Raw genomic sequence first — 20,098 nt, 5'->3', positions numbered from 1 at the left:
AAAATAAAAATCAGGCAGCTAGAGAGCGTCAGGTCCCCCACAGGGGAAATCCAGGAGAAATGCATAAATACATAAATAGGAGCACAAACTGACTTTAAACCCATACAAGACATTTTTCCTACAACAACCACTGTCCACTTCTACCTAATTTAAGCCAACTTGAACATACCAGATACCAAAATAGGGGTCTTGAGAAATACATTATTCCACCCACTGCCCCCCAAAAGCTCTGCATCCCTTGATAAGAGCTATTCTTTAAACTCTAAAAGGCCTCCCATAGATGCCACTTGGCAAGGCACATACAGTCTTTGACAAGTAATGTAGATCATTTTTATTCATTGCCTAAAAGTGTCGGCAATTACGTGCGTCAGCAGCCACCTGCTTGTTCTGAATGGCTCCCTGGTTGCCTGGCACAGTCAAGGGGGTTTACGCTGGGGGTGGGGGGATCGTCCAGAGCCCCCCGTCCAGCAGGTGAAGTGGTCCCCACTCATTAGTGTAGGGGGTTGCACATGTCGCTTGCTGCACCTGAAGCTTTTTCCATTTCTGGCCAGCACTGTTGCTCCTTACCACTTCTAACCACCGAAAAGTCAGGAAGATGCCGGTGTGACTTAGTGTGCAGAGATATTTTTCTGCCAAAATATACCATTACATCAGCCTATTTCATGGGTCTATTATCATTTGCCTGATCTGTGGAGAAACATATTCAAGGGTTAACTTTGGTTGTGTCAACTGCTAATGCTAAAAGATTTATATTTTCACATCATGATCTTAAAAAAAAAAAAAAACATAATTCTTTCTTTTCAAAGGTCCTGCAACTGTTCAAGTAAAAAATCTGAGAATTTTTTTGTGTCCTCATAACCCTGAAGAATCTCGCCAACCAGGTAAGTGTTCCTTTACAAGCTCATCTTATATACAATGTTTTACCTTTAGTCTAATAAAAACATGTAACTGTATGTTTACCTGACATACCACCATTTAAAAGTTTTGGGTCACTTAGAAATTTCCTTGCTTTTGAAAAAAATAAACTAACATAACATAAAAATAACATCAGACTGAGCAGAAAGATATGTTGTACATGAATATCATAGCTGGAAACAGCTGTGTTTTAATGGAATATCTACATAGGTGTATAGAGGCCCTTTACCAGTAACAATCAGTATTGTGTTCCAGGGGAATGTCACGTTTGCTAATGCAAGTTTATAATTTTAAAAGGTCAATTGATCATTAGAAAACCCTTCTGCAATTATGTTAGCACCAATGAAAATTGTTGTACTGATTAAAGAAGCAATAACACTGGCCTTCTTTGGACTAGCTGAGTATCTGGAGTATCAGCAATTGTGGGTTCAATTGCAGACTCAAAATGGTCAGAAACAACAAACTTTCTTCTGAAACTCCTCAGTCTATTCATATGCTGAGAAACGAAGGCTATTCCATGCAAGAAACAGCCAGGAAACTGAAGATCTTGTACAATGCTGTGTATCACTCCCTTCACAGAGCAGCACAGACTGGCTCTAGCCTCAATGGAAAGAGGAGAGGGAGGATAAATATATGTGTAATTTGAGAAACTGGACGCCTCATAGGTCTTCAAGTGGCAGCTTCATTAAACAGTATCCGCAAAAGACCAGCCTCAGCGTCAAGAGTGAAGAGACAACTGTAGGAAGCTGGCCTTGTAGGCAGAACAACAAAGAAAAAGCTGTATCTCAGAGTGGAAAATAAAAAGAAAATACTGAGATGGCAAATGAACATGGACACTGGACAGAGGAAGACTAGTGCTATGAATAGATGAAGTTTAAGGTGTTCAGATCACAAAGAACAACATTTATGAGACGCAGATCAAATGATGACATACGTCAATTATGGTGGAGGCAATTTGGTGATGGTAAAGTGGGAGATTCGTGCAGGGTGTAAGGGATCTTGAAGGAGGAAGGCTATCACTCCAGTTTGCCACGCCATGCCATACCCTGTGGACGGCGCTTAATTGGAGCCAGTTTTGTCCTACAGCAGGACAATAACCCAAACACAGCTCCAAACTGTGCAAGAACTATTTAGGGAAGAGGCAGTCAGCTGGTATTCTGTGTATAATGGAGTGGCCAGCACAGTCACTGGATCTACTGAGCTGTTATAGGAGCAGCTTGACCAAATAGTACGTAAGAAGTGCCCATCAAACCAATCCAACTTGTAGGAGATGTATTTCTCTGCAGATTTGAGGAGTTCAGAAGTTACAGTTATCAGTAAGACAAATAAAAATACTAGTTGTCCGTATCGGCCAAAAAAATCCACTTCAGTGGACAACTAATGCAAAGTACCTGAAGTGTTGGGCCTAAATGTTGTTTAGTGTTAAGGCTTAAAGGAGAAGCCTTGCACATACATGAACAAAGTGTGTGCGAGGAACCCATCCAGGTAGAGACTCACATATTCAGGTTTGAGCTTCTTGTCGCCACCCCTCACTGCAGTCTTCTCCAATTTGTCGATGATGGGCCCGATCATCTCCTCGTCCTTCAGTCGCAGCTCTTCATGGATGATCTCGAAATCCCTCACCGGGTCAACGTTCCCCTCCACGTGGATGATGTCCTCATCCTCGAACGCACCTATAAACAGGGACAGGTGGGACTGAACACCAACCCATTCCCCTCTGTGACATGGAGCTTGGACTGCTCCCAGAAACAACCTGGAGAAAACACCTAAATCAGTGTTTCCCAACCCTGTCCCTCAGGGACCTCCAGATGCTCCAAGCTTTTACTCCTTGCTAGACAGTCAACATCTTTCCTCCCATGGGCTGTCTGTGTTTCCCTGAGGAACAGACTGGAAAGTACTACACTAAAGAAATCTCAAATACACGTCCACTCTTTCAAGATGAACCTGAGAGAATGTTGCTTACATATACTCCACTATAAATGTTAGAGGTTAAAAATCAGGAAAATGAAAATGAGGAGGAATGAATACAGGCATTCAGAATGCATAAACAGTAGAGTTATAAGAAAGAGGACAGAAAATGCAACCATGTTAACAAGTATTTAACATGCAACCGCTGACCCAGATTCCTAAGACACACCTTGCTTGAAAGTCACTTTAAATGCTGTTTTTATAGACAAATCTCAAGTACTGTGTTAGTTTCACAAGTGAGCTAACACACTGTAAACTGAACAATAAAACCGTCTAATTCTTCCTGCTGTGGTGAGTTCTTCCCACTTATAATGTGCATTCATTTCTATAAAATGAATAGTCTGTGTTTTGTGAATTATGCAACCACAATATTTAACTGTGGCAGAATGTGTTTGTGTTTATTCTGCAGCCACAACAAAAGTGAAGGAAGAAATTGAACCATCTGTTTTTATGCAGTAATAGGATTTAATACATCTCTTGGGGCCCAGCAATGATGTGCTCACCCTCACAGGCTCTCTTTAAATTCTGAACACGAAACGATTTGCGACAATCAAAACTGGCTCGGAGAAACTACGTGCTTTTACAAATCTGAGGCATGACACTGCATATCTTCTCACCAGCAGGAACGTTAAGAGGAGGCAGGAGCAAAAATCAGAGTCTCGCCTCTTCAGATGAATCTACCTTGTTACAGCGGCCCTGATGGCGATTGGATAATGAGGCGTTTGCTGTTCATTTGGACACTCGTGATTCTAAGGTAGGTGCTCCAGTGGCCAATCACAAGGCCGGGGGGGGGGGTCATCTGTCACATGTGAGTGATGCCTATTAGTACATTGCTATCTAAGCACCAGCACTCATTACATGAACATACCATTACCGAATTCTGCCAGGGCCATCATTTAGAAACTGCCAACAGAAATACGATGCATATAATTTAGGGACTTCTATTTTAGTGACAACTCCTGCTCTCTCAGACAGTAAGGGTAAAGAAAACTAAATTAACTTTTATTTTAACTTGTCACAGTTAAACACCACCTCATTTGTCCAATCTGGGAAAGATTTCAGTGACTGATTGAGTTGACTTTTTTTCCCAACTTTCAGCAAAGTTTCTCCATAAATGAGTGTCGTTCAGGTACATGCTGAGGTGGCCACACTGCAGCACAGTCTGATCTTCGGGGCGCAGTGACATTGCCTAGGTCCAGTTAGACACTTCAGCAGACCTCAGCTGGTGGGCGAAGCCCAGGAGCACTGGAGCATGGTATGAGTGCCGTTCGTCACCGTTCCACACACGTAATGATTCATAAACAGCAGCTGCACAATGCAGAACACAGCAGACAGGTACAAAACTCATTAAATTGGGTCGGGGGCAGTCTTAATCATGTAGCTGAAGGTTTGTGATTATCACTGAACTTTAGGCTCCAAGCCAGTGTTTCTCAACCTGGTCCTCGGGGACCTCCAGACAGTCCACTTTGGGAGCTGGGAGGGAGCAGAGACGTGGACTGTCTGAGGGTCTCTGAAGACTGGGTTGAGAAACATAGCTTTAAGAAGTAGAGTATTTTGGGGATTCGACATGTTTTGACAATACCTTCCCCGACGACCCACCCCTGATTTTAGTGCAGTGATCCCAGGGAGATGCTGAGTACGTCAATCGCACAGGCAGAAATGACCCCAACCAGAAAAGGCCTGACAAAACCCTCCCATTGTCCATGTCTGATCCTACTCGCGTGCCCAGCTCGCGCCTATAACCCTGCTCCCCGCCACCCCGCCACTTCAGTAGCAGGGATCACAAACCAACCCTCCTCCAGAGATCTTAGGAGGGGGATGGGACACAATTCAGCATGGATATACGCTCCCAGAGACAAAGACCTTCTGCTTCGGGGGGTGGATTACCTTTTTAATTATCATCATTAAAATTTGAAGCAATTGAGGAAGTGCCAGAGATTTAAAGTTCCCTCTTTCCAAGCACATTTCCAGACCAGAGACAGACCAAGATCAAGATACAACAAAAAGATTTGTTCAATAAAAATTTTAATAGAATGTAAAACATATAAATGTTGTTTTACCATCAGAAAAAGTAAAACCCATGTACATTAAAAAAAAACATGTGTTTCAGTCTTTGGGAATTATTTATTTAACTCAACAGAGGGCCTACACTTCGGTGTAAGCTGTCATCAAACAATCCTTCCTCTGGGTGAAATGAAGTTATCCAATTACTCTTTGCCTAATCAGCCTGTTTGGGTTCCTCTCCCCTTCCAGAGGTACTCCACAGTATAAACAGTTCACTTACAAGACACAGAAAGGGGCTAATCAGTGGAATTATTGTTTTGCTGCTACAATTTGCAGGCTCTGGGTTCTAGACTGATTAGGATGAAAATTTGCTATTGTGTGCAACGTTCATGTTTGAGCTACTCAGGGGTGGGGTGGGCATGGGAATTATTAAAGGGCCGTTTCCTGAATGACCATTAACATGCAAAATGAAGACTTCAAGGGGACGAGAGCACAACGGAAAGAATATTTATGTCAAGCCTCCTTTTATTTTCACCTATTAATTCTAAAGCTTTTGGTTTGATTTGATGGGAAAATGCGCTTAACAGTTGGCTTTGTAGAAATTGTGCATAAAACAACACACAATTCACAAGGGATGCATAAAATGATTAGCTATGAGTTGATATAAAGCATCCCTGTGGCCAAAGACAGAAAGCTGGGATGACGCAACATGTATGACAACACGCATAATGTGGTTTCCAGCTGCAACTAAATATGAGGAGTGAATATTACTGTCAGGTGGCCTCGACGGTCGACCCGAACCATGGATCCCAGCATTGCGGGGGTCCATTTCCCTGGTGGGGGAGGCCCTTTGGCCATTTGCAGGCTTACTCATTCATTTACTTGCTCTTTCACTGCCTGCAGGTCAGGCCTCCTCCCCTCCAGCCCCGCATGCCCCCCTAAGCCCAAGCAGCTGATCAGCAGTCACGTCGAGGAACCACCAGCACCGTCTGCTTTCTGGGTTTCCACATTTCGGCGTAATTTGCTTTAATATCACCCAGTTTAACCTCGTACTTCACACCGGCTCCATTCAGCCCTAATGGCAGAGTCCTCTATGCACTAGGAGCAAAAGAAGACAGAGCAGAGGAAAGGGGGGGGGGATCTGCACAATTAGGCTCTTAACGACTGGGTCTGGACAGGCTTCTGTGAAGACAGTTCTTATAGGACTATGGCGCCACACAAAGCCACAAGTAAGACTGTAAAAGAAAAAAAGAAGAGAGAAAAAAGCTTGGGGAAGGGGGGGGGGCTGGTTCCTGAAGTCTATCGTGGCAGTTTACAACTTAATTTTACAACTTAATTCCCATCAGTGTATGTTTTGAAAGGAGCATTAGCAGGTGTGCAGGAACAAAGGCCTTAAAGGACACAGGCAGCTTAAGCCTGAGGGGAGGCAAACTAAGCAGAGAGCAGCCTGGGAGATCAGCTTTGTGCCCTGTCAGGATTCCCATCACAATGTAAAAAAAAGGAAAAAACATTTCAATATATTCAAGCCTCACTATTACAAGCTAGACTATAACTGCTTGTTCTTTAAACATTTAATACAAGGACCCAAGAACTTTTAAGATCTATTTCCATAGCTGTCAAGCTATTACAGAGATGTTTCCCAGCCACCTTCCGAAGCCTGTGAGCCTTCGACCTACATCTGAAAGCTCTGTCCTTGTCCTTCGGGTTCCATGGGGTGTCATGGTGACCGTGGCAGGTTTGGTGAAATGGCAGGAGGCAACACACTCCACTGCAGCAAGAGCGCTGTGTTAATTGGCCGCTGATAGAATGCGACCTGTACACCAAAGCATGACTTGACGCATGCGGGCCCCACAGAACGCGACCTGTACACCAAAGCATGACTGGACGCATGCGGGCCCCACAGAACACGACCTGTACACCAAAGCATGACTGGATGCATGCTGGCCCCACAGAACGCGACCTGTACACCAAAGCATGACTGGACGCATGCGGGCCCCACAGAACGCGACCTGTACACCAAAGCATGACTAGACGCATGCGGGCCCCACAGAACGCGACCTGTACACCAAAGCATGACTGGACGCATGTGGGCCCCACAGAACGCGACCTGTACACCAATGCATGACTGGACGCATGTGGGCCCCACAGAACGCGACCTGTACACCAATGCATGACTGGATGCATGCGGGCCCCACGGAACGCGACCTGTACACCAAAGCATGACTGGACGCATGCGGGCCCCACAGAACGCGACCTGTACACCAAAGCATGACTGGACGCATGCGGGCCCCACAGAACACGACCTGTACACCAAAGCATGACTGGATGCATGCTGGCCCCACAGAACGCGACCTGTACACCAAAGCATGACTGGACGCATGCGGGCCCCACAGAACGCGACCTGTACACCAAAGCATGACTGGACGCATGCGGGCCCCACAGAACGCGACCTGTACACCAAAGCATGACTGGACGCATGCGGGCCCCACAGAACGCGACCTGTACACCAAAGCATGACTGGACGCATGTGGGCCCCACAGAACGCGACCTGTACACCAATGCATGACTGGATGCATGCGGGCCCCACAGAACGCGACCTGTACACCAATGCATGACTGGATGCATGCGGGCCCCACAGAACGCGACCTGTACACCAAAGCATGACTGGACGCATGCGGGCCCCACAGAACGCGACCTGTACACCAAAGCATGACTAGACGCATGCGGGCCCCACAGAACGCGACTTGTACACCAAAGCATGACCGCATGCATGCGGGCCCCACAGAACATGACCTGTACACCAAAGCATGACCGCATGCATGCGGGCCCAACAGAACATGACCTGTACACCAAAGCATGACCGCATGCATGTGGGCCCAACAGAACATGACCTGTACACCAAAGCATGACCGCATGCATGTGGGCCCCACAGAACATGACCTGTACACCAAAGCATGACCGCATGCATGTGGGCCCCACAGAACATGACCTGTACACCAAAGCATGACCGCATGCATGCGGGCCCCACAGAACATGACCTGTACACCAAAGCATGACCGTATGCATGTGGGCCCCACAGAACGCGACCTGTACACCAAAGCATGACCGCATGCATGCGGGCCCCACAGAACGCGACCTGTACACCAAAGCATGACCGCATGCATGCGGGCCCCACAGAACGCGACCTGTACACCAAAGCATGACCGCATGCATGCGGGCCCAACAGAACATGACCTGTACACCAAAGCATGACCGCATGCATGCGGGCCCAACAGAACATGACCTGTACACCAAAGCATGACCGCATGCATGCGGGCCCCACAGAACATGACCTGTACACCAAAGCATGACCGTATGCATGTGGGCCCCACAGAACATGACCTGTACACCAAAGCATGACCGCATGCATGCAGGCCCCACAGAACATGACCTGTACACCAAAGCATGACCGTATGCATGTGGGCCCCACAGAACGCGACCTGTACACCAAAGCATGACCGCATGCATGTGGGCCCCACAGAACGCGACCTGTACACCAAAGCATGACCGCATGCATGCGGGCCCCACAGAACGCGACCTGTACACCAAAGCATGATCGCATGCATGCGGGCCCCACCCAGAAATCACTTTTACAAACCGAGGGCTCATTTCTTCTATCAGCACAAATCGTTTTTCATCTGTGTCAGGTTGGTGCTTGGATGAAAAATACAACCCACAAAACATAGCATTAACCACAACATACAAGGGAAGTGGCCTGCCAATCCCATTCCTAACAATTTCGTTTAAAGAAATCAAAAGCCGGCTTTAACTGCATGAAAGTATTATACTATTTTTTTAATTGCTAGTTGTATCTGTTCTTACCATTGCTATCTTCAAAATATTTAAGATAATCATACACAGCACAAAATTATACTAGGATACAACAATCCCATGAGTGCACCTTAAACATATTTAAGATTAAATATCTTTCTGTATATTGCAGTGTCCAATAAAATGACCCAACTTCATAGTTCTACAAATCAGAATACTTTTACCAACAGCATCATGCTCTGTTACAGAAACTCTGTATTGAGAAGAACAATGCACAGAACAAGCACCTGTACCATGGAGTAAGTCCCTCACTCATCCCCACTTTAATTACAATCCTACTTCAGCATACTTATTCCTACAACCGGGAAGAGTTAGTTTGCCAGTAACAAGGTTAACAACAGCTTTACAGTTTTGGGATGCTGCCAGCTAAAAGACGGTAGAAACGGAAGAGGGACATTCCAGATCAATGTCAATCTCGCTAATCCTGGCACAGTCAACACTGGTTCTATCACCAGGCAGGCATGCGATCAACTGACATGATTGAAACAAATTACAGTCCTCCAAGCTTGTTAACTTCCTGTGCAAGTTTTCACATGTAAATGCAGGGAAGGAGCATAGCGAGAAAATGTATGTTCCTCAGCTAGCTTGGGGGTGATCCACGGAAGCTCAGCTAGCTTGGGGGTGATCCACGGAAGCTCAGCTAGCTTGGGGGTGATCCACGGAAGCTCAGCTAGCTTGGGGGTGATCCACGGAAGCTCAGCTAGCTTGGGGGTGATCCACGGAAGCTCAGCTAGCTTGGGGGTGATCCACGGAAGCTCAGCTAGCTTGGGGGTGATCCACGGAAGCTCAGCTAGCTTGGGGGTGATCCACGGAAGCTCAGCTAGCTTGGGGGTGATCCACGGAAGCTCAGCTAGATTGGGGGTGATCCACAAGAGCTGGCAACTGCAATTTCCAGGTATTCAAAGAAGTGCACCAGTTTGTAAGTGAAGTGTTACACATTGGCATCCAAACATAAATAAAAACGAAAAATACAGTCCTGTGATTTCACTCAGGCCTGTGTTATCGGCGACTAATGTTTCTGGTGTTACACAACCTACAAAAATGAATAATTATTGTTAAAAATGACTAAACTATTGAACAAAACATAATGTTATGAGTACGTGGTTTTCATTTCTTGGAAAAGGATTCTATCATTTAGGAAAGCAGTGACAAGTTAACCTTACTTATGCCCAACAAATTTAAGTAACCTTTTTTTAATTTACCGAAAGCCACTGCCATTCTCCCATGGTGTCAACAATCCAGGAAAAGGTTTATTCCGGTCGTACTGTAAATGCAGAGTTGCACATACCGGTTTCAGATCTCATTAGCTTCAGAAAACAGCAAAGGCAATCATTCCCTTCTCATTTGTGTGTTGCAAGATTTTTTTCCCCCCATTTTCATGGGTGGTTGAGGGTGGTGGCGGCTTGATTGAAAGGCATTTATGCACATCACTGTTGTCCCACATCATCCAGAGAACAACCCTTTTTAGATCTTTAACTACTGCAAGAGTGTTGATTGCACAGCCACTGCCAATTTCCTAACCAGCGGCCACCTGAACAATGATTTGTTCGTCTTTGAGCCCCTTCAGCCTTTCAAAGGTGAATCACAGTGCCGTTCAGTAGAGGATCTCCATAGCAACTTGTCTTTAAAGGGTTTAGAATCACCATCCAGTAATTCTATGATCATCAAGTCTGGCTGCTCTCGGAGCTTCTTTTCACAGCAGATGGGGTAGCAAAAAGCCAGCAAATTCTACAATCTATTTCAGGCCATTCATCCAGGGGCCGATTAGAATTCAAAATATTTCAACCCTCAATCACCCAGGGTGTCATCTGGAGCTGAAGACACAGCGATATCCAGGCAGTTCAGGCAGACATTTTAGTCTAATCACCCACACTGAGTGGATGCCGACGCGAACTCTTACACGCAACAAACCAAAATGCTCATTAGCTGGGAACACAATATCACAGCAGAACCCAACTGTACTTCAGTATGATTACATCTCCTACAAAAGATCAGAGAATGCTGACAAAGAGCTTATAACAATCGTAACAAACATTAAAACACATACCATCTGCATGCAGGAACAAACAATCTCCAAGACAGCTTGTAGTGCAACATAAGAAAACCATGCGTGATACAAGCTTTAGGGCAACAATTTATTATTTTATTAATAATCAAGTAATCTACCTATTAGTTTGACGATTAATCGTGTAATGGCAGAAAACCATGCGTGATACAAGCTTTAGGGCAACAATTTATTATTTTATTAATAATCAAGTAATCTACCTATTAGTTTGACGATTAATCGTGTAATGGCTTATTTAATACTTATAGCAACTGGCGCAAGGCAGGAAGCAGCCCTGCACAGGCCGCCAGCCCATCACAGGGTGCACACATACACAAATACACACACACGCTCAACTTAGGCACTCCAGTTTACTAAAGTTGCGTATTTTTGGATTGTGGGAGGAAGTCAGAGGATCCAGCTCAAACCCACACACATGGAGAACGCACAAACTCCAAACGGCCAAAGCAGCAGTGTGCCACGAACGCACTCCCCAGTGCACCACCCCCAATACTTAGTCTGCACCGTGTGTGATGTTAATGTCGCCGTTGCATGTTATGCAAATACAGTCGTTGGAAGAATCGGGATATTTAGCTGGAGAGACAAACAGCTAAGCTATGACATTTAACTAGGAAACTAAACTTGATGATTCCAGGATTATTTAATGTACGTTTAAAAAAAGTCTTAAGTTAACCGCTGCTGCTTTTGCAGGATCTCTGCATGCACTCTCTGAGCCAATCTCAGTTATTCTTGTACTTGCAGTTGGAGCCACTCATAGCCCGTGTGGCGCCTTTGCAAGAAATTTAACAAAAATCAGCGCGGAGAACAACAGCTAGAAAAAATTGGCCACCAAAAGATATCTGCCTTCCGGTGTATGGTAATATTTTGAATTACACAGAAATGATACTGAACAAAAGCAAGTGATTTGTTGGCACTCTGTGCCTGTGGGCACAGCTCGTGGCAACATCACCAACTTATTTGACAGACTCTACTCATAGACCTACTGAAGTTCTATTTGACTAGTTTATTTTGGGTAATTTTAAAATTTCAATTAATACATACAATATGTTCATAAAAGAAAATTGTACACAGCTCTCAGATGTTTATACATCACTACTTTTGGTCCAGTATGCAAAAAAGAAACTAATGAATACATGTATTCAAATGACTACCCTATCAACTTTCAATCGTACTATAAGTGTCTACCTCTGTGACCCTGGGTAACTGGGACTCAGGGTTCGATTCCGGAGAGGGAGCCTGAGAAACGGCTACCAGTCACGCAAATTACCCACTCCTGATACAGGGAGGTAGTGACAAAAAATAACCATACAGGACTCTTTCAAGGCCCTGTAATGAGAATGAGGGAAACAAAAAAACATGATAAAATACTAGTAAAGGGCAAATATAATAATACATATATACATATTAGTTATTGGTTAAAATCGGTGCTGTCACAAATGATAGCATTGTGCTCCCCGATACTGGCTCCGCCCATCTAACCTATACTCACCCACACTTACCAACTTGAACAATTTATAGATGTACTGGATGGATCACCCAGAAATGTGAACGTTAATGTGTTTTTACCTGAGTCCTTGCTGTGCTATGAAGGTCTGAAAGTACACATTCATTTATTGGCCGTTATTGAGGGACAATTATGTTATATGACATATATGACAGTTATATATGTGACAATTTGCAGACTCATGCCCCAATTAGGTGGTTCCTTGTATTCCATGTCCATGCTTGAAAATGTCATTTATATTATTTATGGTTTTTAAATGTTTAAGTTTTGTATTCTATTTGTCTTTTGCACTATGACAGACATTTTCTGCAACATAACAGAACTGTAACACATACATAAAGGTATATACCAGAGGTAGCCAATCCTAGAAGAATTAGTTACTTGCTTACTTATCTAGAAAAGGGCCATCATGCTAGCAGTTTTTCACTGCAACTCCCTAATTAAATTACTAATTAGAGGACTGATTGGCTGAAGAGTTCTCACACGGGGGTTTGAACAGCTGACCTACAGGTTATGAAAAAAAAACCTGCATACACACCAGCCCATTTCGGATACGATTAGCCACCCCTGGTATTTACGGAGGACTGGAAAGGCCACAGATATATGTACATTTTGTTAGCACAATGTAAATTTAACTGAGGCTTTTACCCAAGGTTTACAGTAGAGGGAAGAGATACAATTTCTGCGCACTTGCTGGGGTTCCAAACCCTGCGCAATGTTGTTAAATAAATTGTTAGCGCAATGTTCTATGTGTTGAGCTAAATCGTGCTTTAGCTTAATATACTCATGAAATACATAACTGACCTTACAATCATGTAGGGAGAAAATACAAGACAAATCATGTTCCATATCGATTCAAAATGGGACACTGAATTTTATTTTTCAATACAAGATTATTATGCAATATACGGCGGGGAATTTCCCAAGCGCATAATGGCTAACTATTAGCAACTTACACAGTTGGAACCATGCGATTGAATGAGTTCTGTAAAATTGATTCTTAATAAAATTATAAACAGTGAATTATCAGTGTACCACTAGAGAGCTTTTGGTGATTTAACCAGAATGTGCAGACATGATTTTCCCACTACAGACAGGCTCTATTGGTAGATGAACTATAGCCAAATAGAACTTATTTTGGCTATTTTTTGTTTTATAAGTATCACAATATTTATTGTAAATATTTCAAACATGACAATGTAAATGTTTTCATCCTAGTTTCAAAGTTACTTTTAATGATATAAGTAATCATTTTGCAGCAATGAGTGATGTCACATTTTCTATGGAAATAAAATAATGGAGTATCCTATAAACCAGAGTAGTAGTATTAGAAGTGTGTTAAAAATAAATCTTCATTTGCTGTAACTGCCTAAGGAAAAGGCTATTAAACATTACTGCATGCTCCTGCACTTGAGCTGTCTCTAGCTTAATTTCGATTTCAATTTAATTTATTTAAGCTACTTTTAAATGCTGTATGTTCCCATTTTGTATGGAAAGAATGAAATATTTTGATCTATACTCCATATAGGTTCCTCTGCATGTGTCGTGGGGGCAGGGTTAATCAAATATTATTCAAATAATGACTGGAGAAATTCGAATAGCAAATCTTCTAATATCTAGTAAAAATGGTGCGCGTCAGGAAATATTACACGCAAAGCTAACATTGGGTCGACATACAGAATGCCAAAGAAATGGCCAAGGACAGAGATCTGAGTTACTTTGACAAGAGCCAAAATTATTATTAAATGGATTCAACATGGCTTTCATATCTGTTTATTCTATAAAAGCTTCTCTGAGATCTTCAAAAGCTATTATTATTACTTAATAATAAAATCTATTATTATTAAGTATTATTAATTAATGTTACTGTTAATTATTATTATTATTGCTCACTAAACTGGAACATTTCCGACATGGAAAGGATTGTCCCACGGTTAGCCAGGGTGAAACCCTACTGAGAGTGGGCCTAGGAGGGAAATATCAAAAATCACGGACAGGGTGTTGAGTGGCCAGGACTCGTCAATGCAGGCTCTATACGAAGGCTACCCCGTCCGGTACAAACCAACAGGATGGCTATTGCAGTAGAAACGGCAGATCATTTTGACGATGGTCAAGGGAGTGTCACGAGACACAGGGCATCAAGCCCTGCTGTATATGGGGCTACACTGCCGTAGGTCAGTCAGAGTGCCATGCTGCCCCTTCCACTGACAAAACTGAAGCTTAAAGCAATGGGAAGTCGCCTGGTCTCTTGAATCCCATTTTCTATTGCATCATGTGTACGGCTGGATACGTGGAAATTGTACTTGGAAGTATTGGCTAAACAAAAGGAAATGTAAATGCAGTGTTGTTGCAGATACAACTGCCAACAGTCACGATAAATTAACGCCATATCACCCACCACTACCGGGAACTGTGTCAGAGGGTTGCAAAACCATTCCTCCACAAGGAACTGCAGCATCTGTTGGAAAGTGCCGCTTAGGACTCTGCTCCAGACCCTCCCATGTGTGTCGGATTGGGATGGGATTTGGAGACTGGGATGGGAGAGGCACGGGCTTTCATGCATTTGCATGTCCACCAAGCCACACCCTGACCACTGGTGCCCTATGAATGGGAGCGAGTCCACAAACCATCTAAAAAAAGAATATCTCACGATAGCATGAATATGACCACACTGAGCAGTTTCATACACTAACAGTCAAACGTTTTTGCACACAATTACATTTTCTACATTTGTTACTCAGGTAACATTTTCTAAAATACACTCAATATTCTTCGCTAACAAATTTACAGTATGTTCACCATTCGAGTAGCTTTATTAACAAGAAAATCTGATTAATCAAAAGCAACCATTTCTAGCAGTGATAACAGCAGAGAAAATATGAGGCATTCTTTCTACATTAAATACTGCTCTGTTTCATGGGATGAAACAGTTAACTACTGTAATGCATTTAATGTTAAAGAACAGCCTAGAATTTGACTGCCATCACCACACAACCAGTTAACAGGATGTCAGACATGCATTGCTACATACTCTTTCCATGTTATAAAGTAAATTTGTTTTATTTGACATTTTCTTTTATGGTTGTTCATTGAAATTTCCAATGCTTAACAAGAATGAAAAAATCTGCAGTGTATCTAATGACTGTGAAAACCTGTGATATGCAAAAACTTAGGACAGGTAGTGTATGTACTGACCTTCACCTTGCATTTACGTGCAACAAAACCATGGCAGGAAAACTAACCCCATACCAGAACCCTTCAACACGGTAAGGAAGCCAACCCTACAAGCTTGTTTTTATACGTGAGCCATATGTACCCAAGATGCTTTTGAAGATTCATCTGACTGCATGACCTTTTCCAATAATTAACAGGAATTTAAGTGTAATACAGAGTTTATGCACCAAAACCTTACCACAGCATCCACCTAGCAAGGGATGTGCCGCAGAGAACTGCTTAGTCAACAGTCTCCTTACCCAAAATTCCATTCAGAAGTCCTAATACATAATAAATTTCAATCATAAATTCAATTGGCTATGTTTAACATTTACATCTAACACACCTAAAGCAAACCTCATGAGTTTCAGAGTTGAATTACAATCAGCACATGGATGTTTCCTCCGTAGTAATAAGCTTCTTTGTCCTCTCTGTTCTGCCCTTTTCGAAGGCCAGCATCTGCCATGAGCAGCTTGGCTACCTGTTGTGCCTCATTTTGCAGCGAGACGAGCGATGCACTCAGGCAGTCATGTACTGTAATAAGCACTTAAAGAGATAGACCTGCTGAAAACCACCTTTTTTTAGCCTGGAAATAGGGGACAGCAGAATCTTTGCAGTGTCGTGTGTAACAGCCACTTCAGCTGTCAGCCTGTCCAGCACACATTTTGTCCTTTGCAGCTTTACCCTTCAATGGTAAAGGGAAAAAAATACCAGCGTATAAGTGATTACTGGAGCAGCCATGCCTGCACAGAAGTAGGAATCCCAGCCCCAGGAGTCAGCAGGATATGCTCTTCAACAACACTCAGTGCATAAGTTTCATTTTATAGGTGACTGCAGAAAGTCCAATAAAGACCAACGAAATTCTACAGTATGGTAAAGGTACAGGCAGAAACAGACAAAATGAACACTCTCTATGAGTATTAACCTGTGGAGAAAGTAAATCACCCTCACACTACTTTCCTGGTCCCATACAGTCACCAATTGACACAGGGTCACTTTAATTTGCTCTGGCCCACTCCACTAAAAACAGATCCTTTAAACCAGACAAAGAGGCGGAGCCACACAGGCAAATGCGCAGGTGTGGGCTTCTAAGAGGTTCACTTTCTCAACAAGGCTCATGACAGAAGTGAGACACCCACTCCAGCATTAAGAGGAAACCATTGAGTCGAGTGAAATGAGACATGGATTTAATGTGGCTTTCAGGGCTGGTTAGTAACCCTGTTGACCATCTGATTACAATGAAACCGATCTACCATAAGCATATGCAGAAAAATACTGCTTTGGGCGACTTCATATTTGTCCAGGTCCGTAGAGAACTGATAGAAGAAATGGACACATAAACTACGGAAACTACTCTATGGGGGCTTTTAAGCTTCTTGCAGGCTCCAGTGCTGGTTCTGCACAGTTTTTCTCCAACAAGGAGACAATGTAACTCAAATAACACAAAAATCCCAGTGACAGTTTCCATTACGCCTGGAAAGTTCACTTTACAGCCAGCTCTCTATAGCTTCCCTGAGAAAACAATATAAACATCAGAGGGAACAGTAATTATGCAAAAAATAACCATCATGCTTGAGACAGAAGGGCAGGGTTAGTGATACCACATAGCTAAAAACAAAAGGCCTGCCCCAAGGCTGTAAACTGTGTACATTTCAGCATCTGAATGTGGGGAATGGAGCCAGAAAGGCTGGGAACTCAGGAGCATGCTGCAAGTGCAAAGAGTTAGGGATAGTTTGTTCATTATTGATCTGTGGGAGAGTCTCTCCTCAGTCAGCGATGACCCCCCCCCCCACCACCACCCTGAAATTGATGACAGAGGGAAGAATGCCCCCAACTGCTGTAAAAGCCTGCCAGAAGTAAAGAGCAAGCCTACAAGGACTTCACCAAGCCATAAAGATACAGTCTTGTTAATCTTGTTAATCAAAGCAGAGAATCCAGTTTGGTCACTGCTTAGCCTTAGTGGGTACAGAACAGGCATGCAAAACCTTCAGCCAAATACTGCACAGACAACCAATATATAACCATATCCTTTAATGTCTAAGAACAGAGTATCCTTGGTTCATATTTTGCAAAAAGTCAATATAACAGAACTGGATACAAATCATAATTATACAGGTAATACTTTAAAAATCGGCTACAGAAATACCACCAGGTAGGAGCAGAAGAAAGGAAAATGCCAAAACTGATCTACGGAACAACCAGCGACATTCTGTTCTACTCCATCCAAAGGTGAAGTTTGGGAGTGATACTGTGTTCACATTCCAACTGATAACTTTGTTAGCAGGTTGAAGTTTCCTAAATGTATTAACAAGGGAGTGCTGGCTGAACGCCTTGATTTCTCTCTAACAGCTTAAGCGACAGAAATTCTTTGAGCCCTATAAAGAACCGACACCAGGGATGATGGTGTTGAGATTAATGCAGCACAGTGGAAGAATTATCAATAAACTCTTAAGGATCATTCCCGGTCAAGAAAAACAAAGCCAGTTGCATTGAAAATCATTCAGAAAATTATACCCGAGTCTCGCTTCAGAGTTCCTTTTAATTTAGCTAATATTTAGGTGTAGGACTGTATGCTAACAAGCTTCACCTTAGAAAGATAAGATGGTTTTGACATACAGCAGCCACACAGTTTTGGTCCCTTTCGTAACGCGTGTGATTTGTGGAAGCTGTTTCTAATTTCTCATGGAGCCAAACACACCACTACAGACTGTAAATGTCTCTCCCTCTATAGCATATAATCAAGCAATATAATGGCAGCAGGCGAAATGCTGGTAGCATGCACTCCGTGACACTACATAAAACTTGTCCCGTCATTAAAAAACACCACCAGAGAAAATTAACAGCTCACTGAAGTAATAGACAACCTATGCGCAGTGGACGCAAAAAAATAAAAATAAAACAGCAGCATATAATGAACAAGAATGTGTGATTTTTTCCAATATGGGAAATTGTAACTAATGCCAAATTTTAAAATGACCTGTAAGGACATTTCTATGCCTTGAGAAAACACACAATGGCAAGCAATGACAATACAGTCTCCTACTTGATGAATTTTTACTTGCCTGTAATTACAAGTTATATATTTCATCAAGTTGCTAATTTGTGGACAAGACAGAATAATTACCAGATATGACTTCTTGGTAAAAACCACATATAAACTGTTTAAACTCCTAACATGAACCACCTACAGTTCACTGTAGCAGCAAAGTTGTTGTTTTGGGACATTTTAATGTGATAAACAGTGCAAGAAGCTCGACATTTCTGTCATATTATCTTGGGGGGAAAAATTGGGAAAATATTTCAAACAGGTATCCATCACTGGGGGGGTGCCAGCCTCCTGATACAAGGAAAACCCAGACACTATCAGTACCGGATCACAAGATCAGAACCAAAAAGTCACAATTACTATAACAATCCACTGTCAAAGAGACAAGGGGTATTGAAGAGGAAAAACTGTACTGTAACACTGAACAAGTCTGATATGTCTTTGCCTGGAAAAGCCCAGAAAAATCCAGCAATCAAGGAGCCCTTCTCACAAAATGGTAACATCAATAGCCGCACACAATCAGTAAACAAATGCAGCTATTTCTGAAAGAACCCCATCTCCATTTAGCACCAGCAATTTAAATTATTCTAGCGTGTAACACTTTAATTGTGGCAGACAAAGACAATGTCTAAGACACAAAGGAACTTGTGGCAGACGGTGAACTGCAAGTAATTTCTATGCTGCCATAGTAAGATGATGTGATAAGTATTTTGTGAGAGTCTGCTTATGGACCCAAAGGAAGAGATGGGAAATTAGTGGGTGTAGCAAACAAAAACAAAAAAAGCTAATTTAACTGCTTTCCAGACACATTGCTCAAGTTTAATTTGCAGTCACAAGAGAAATCGGAAAAAAAAAAACAATGAAGGAAAATAAAGGCTGTACAAAAATCTTGGTCTTATCTCTAACTTTGTTATTACACTGCCAACTTTAATTTTACAATGATCTGTCTGACTTTATTGTTTTTCTTATGAAATGCTGGCATTTTAGAGTAGGTTGCAGGCTAAGATCTATGGTATGAGGCAGCATCTGAATCACCAGGTTATCCCTGCTACATCTCGTGTTTATTTGTATCTTAACTCTGTCACTCTTATGACAGCCTCTCTGAATGAGGTCCTGCTAATCAAAGGTTTGCATCTCAGGAGGGGGAAATCAACAGGCATGTTGCAAAGGCAGCTCGCTTCCCTTCAGCACCTTGAATAGCTGCTGTCACGTTCCTGCACCCACCTCCCTGTGTAAATACGCTCCCTTACTGCCCTGCACCGCCGTGACTCACGTGTCATGTGGAAGATGGCGTCGCAGGCACTAATGTGCGACAGGAAAGCATTTCCTAGGCCCTGGCCAGCGTGAGCCCCCTTCACCAATCCAGCGATGTCCACGACGTTCAGGAATGCTGGAACCTTACTGCACAGGATACAGCCCATTTAATTAGAATATAAACACTGCATTAGAAAAATTACCACATACGCTATACGGCCATATATAAAAAAAGACATATTCTACAACTTTCAGTCCA

At 42.9% G+C, this 20,098-nt stretch overlaps 1 protein-coding gene across 4 annotated transcripts in view; it reads right to left on the bottom strand.

Moving 5' to 3' along the window:
• The window catches only part of ola1 (Obg-like ATPase 1), a 51,507-nt gene that overhangs the window by 20,507 nt on the left and 10,902 nt on the right, over nucleotides 1-20,098 (bottom strand). For all 4 annotated transcript variants that reach the window (XM_049012704.1, XM_049012705.1, XM_049012703.1 and 1 more), the window contains exons 4-5: nucleotides 19,859-19,986; nucleotides 2,413-2,588 (exon numbers count right to left, since the gene is read on the bottom strand). In XM_049012704.1, coding sequence (XP_048868661.1) covers nucleotides 2,413-2,588; nucleotides 19,859-19,986 — 304 coding nt within the window. The remainder of the gene's footprint in view (nucleotides 1-2,412; nucleotides 2,589-19,858; nucleotides 19,987-20,098) is intronic.

The sequence above is a fragment of the Brienomyrus brachyistius genome, chromosome 1 (assembly GCF_023856365.1).
Source record: "Brienomyrus brachyistius isolate T26 chromosome 1, BBRACH_0.4, whole genome shotgun sequence".
NCBI lineage: Eukaryota > Metazoa > Chordata > Actinopteri > Osteoglossiformes > Mormyridae > Brienomyrus > Brienomyrus brachyistius.
The sequence above is the reverse complement of the archived record's forward strand: the minus strand, read 5'-3'. Positions and strand labels throughout refer to the sequence as shown.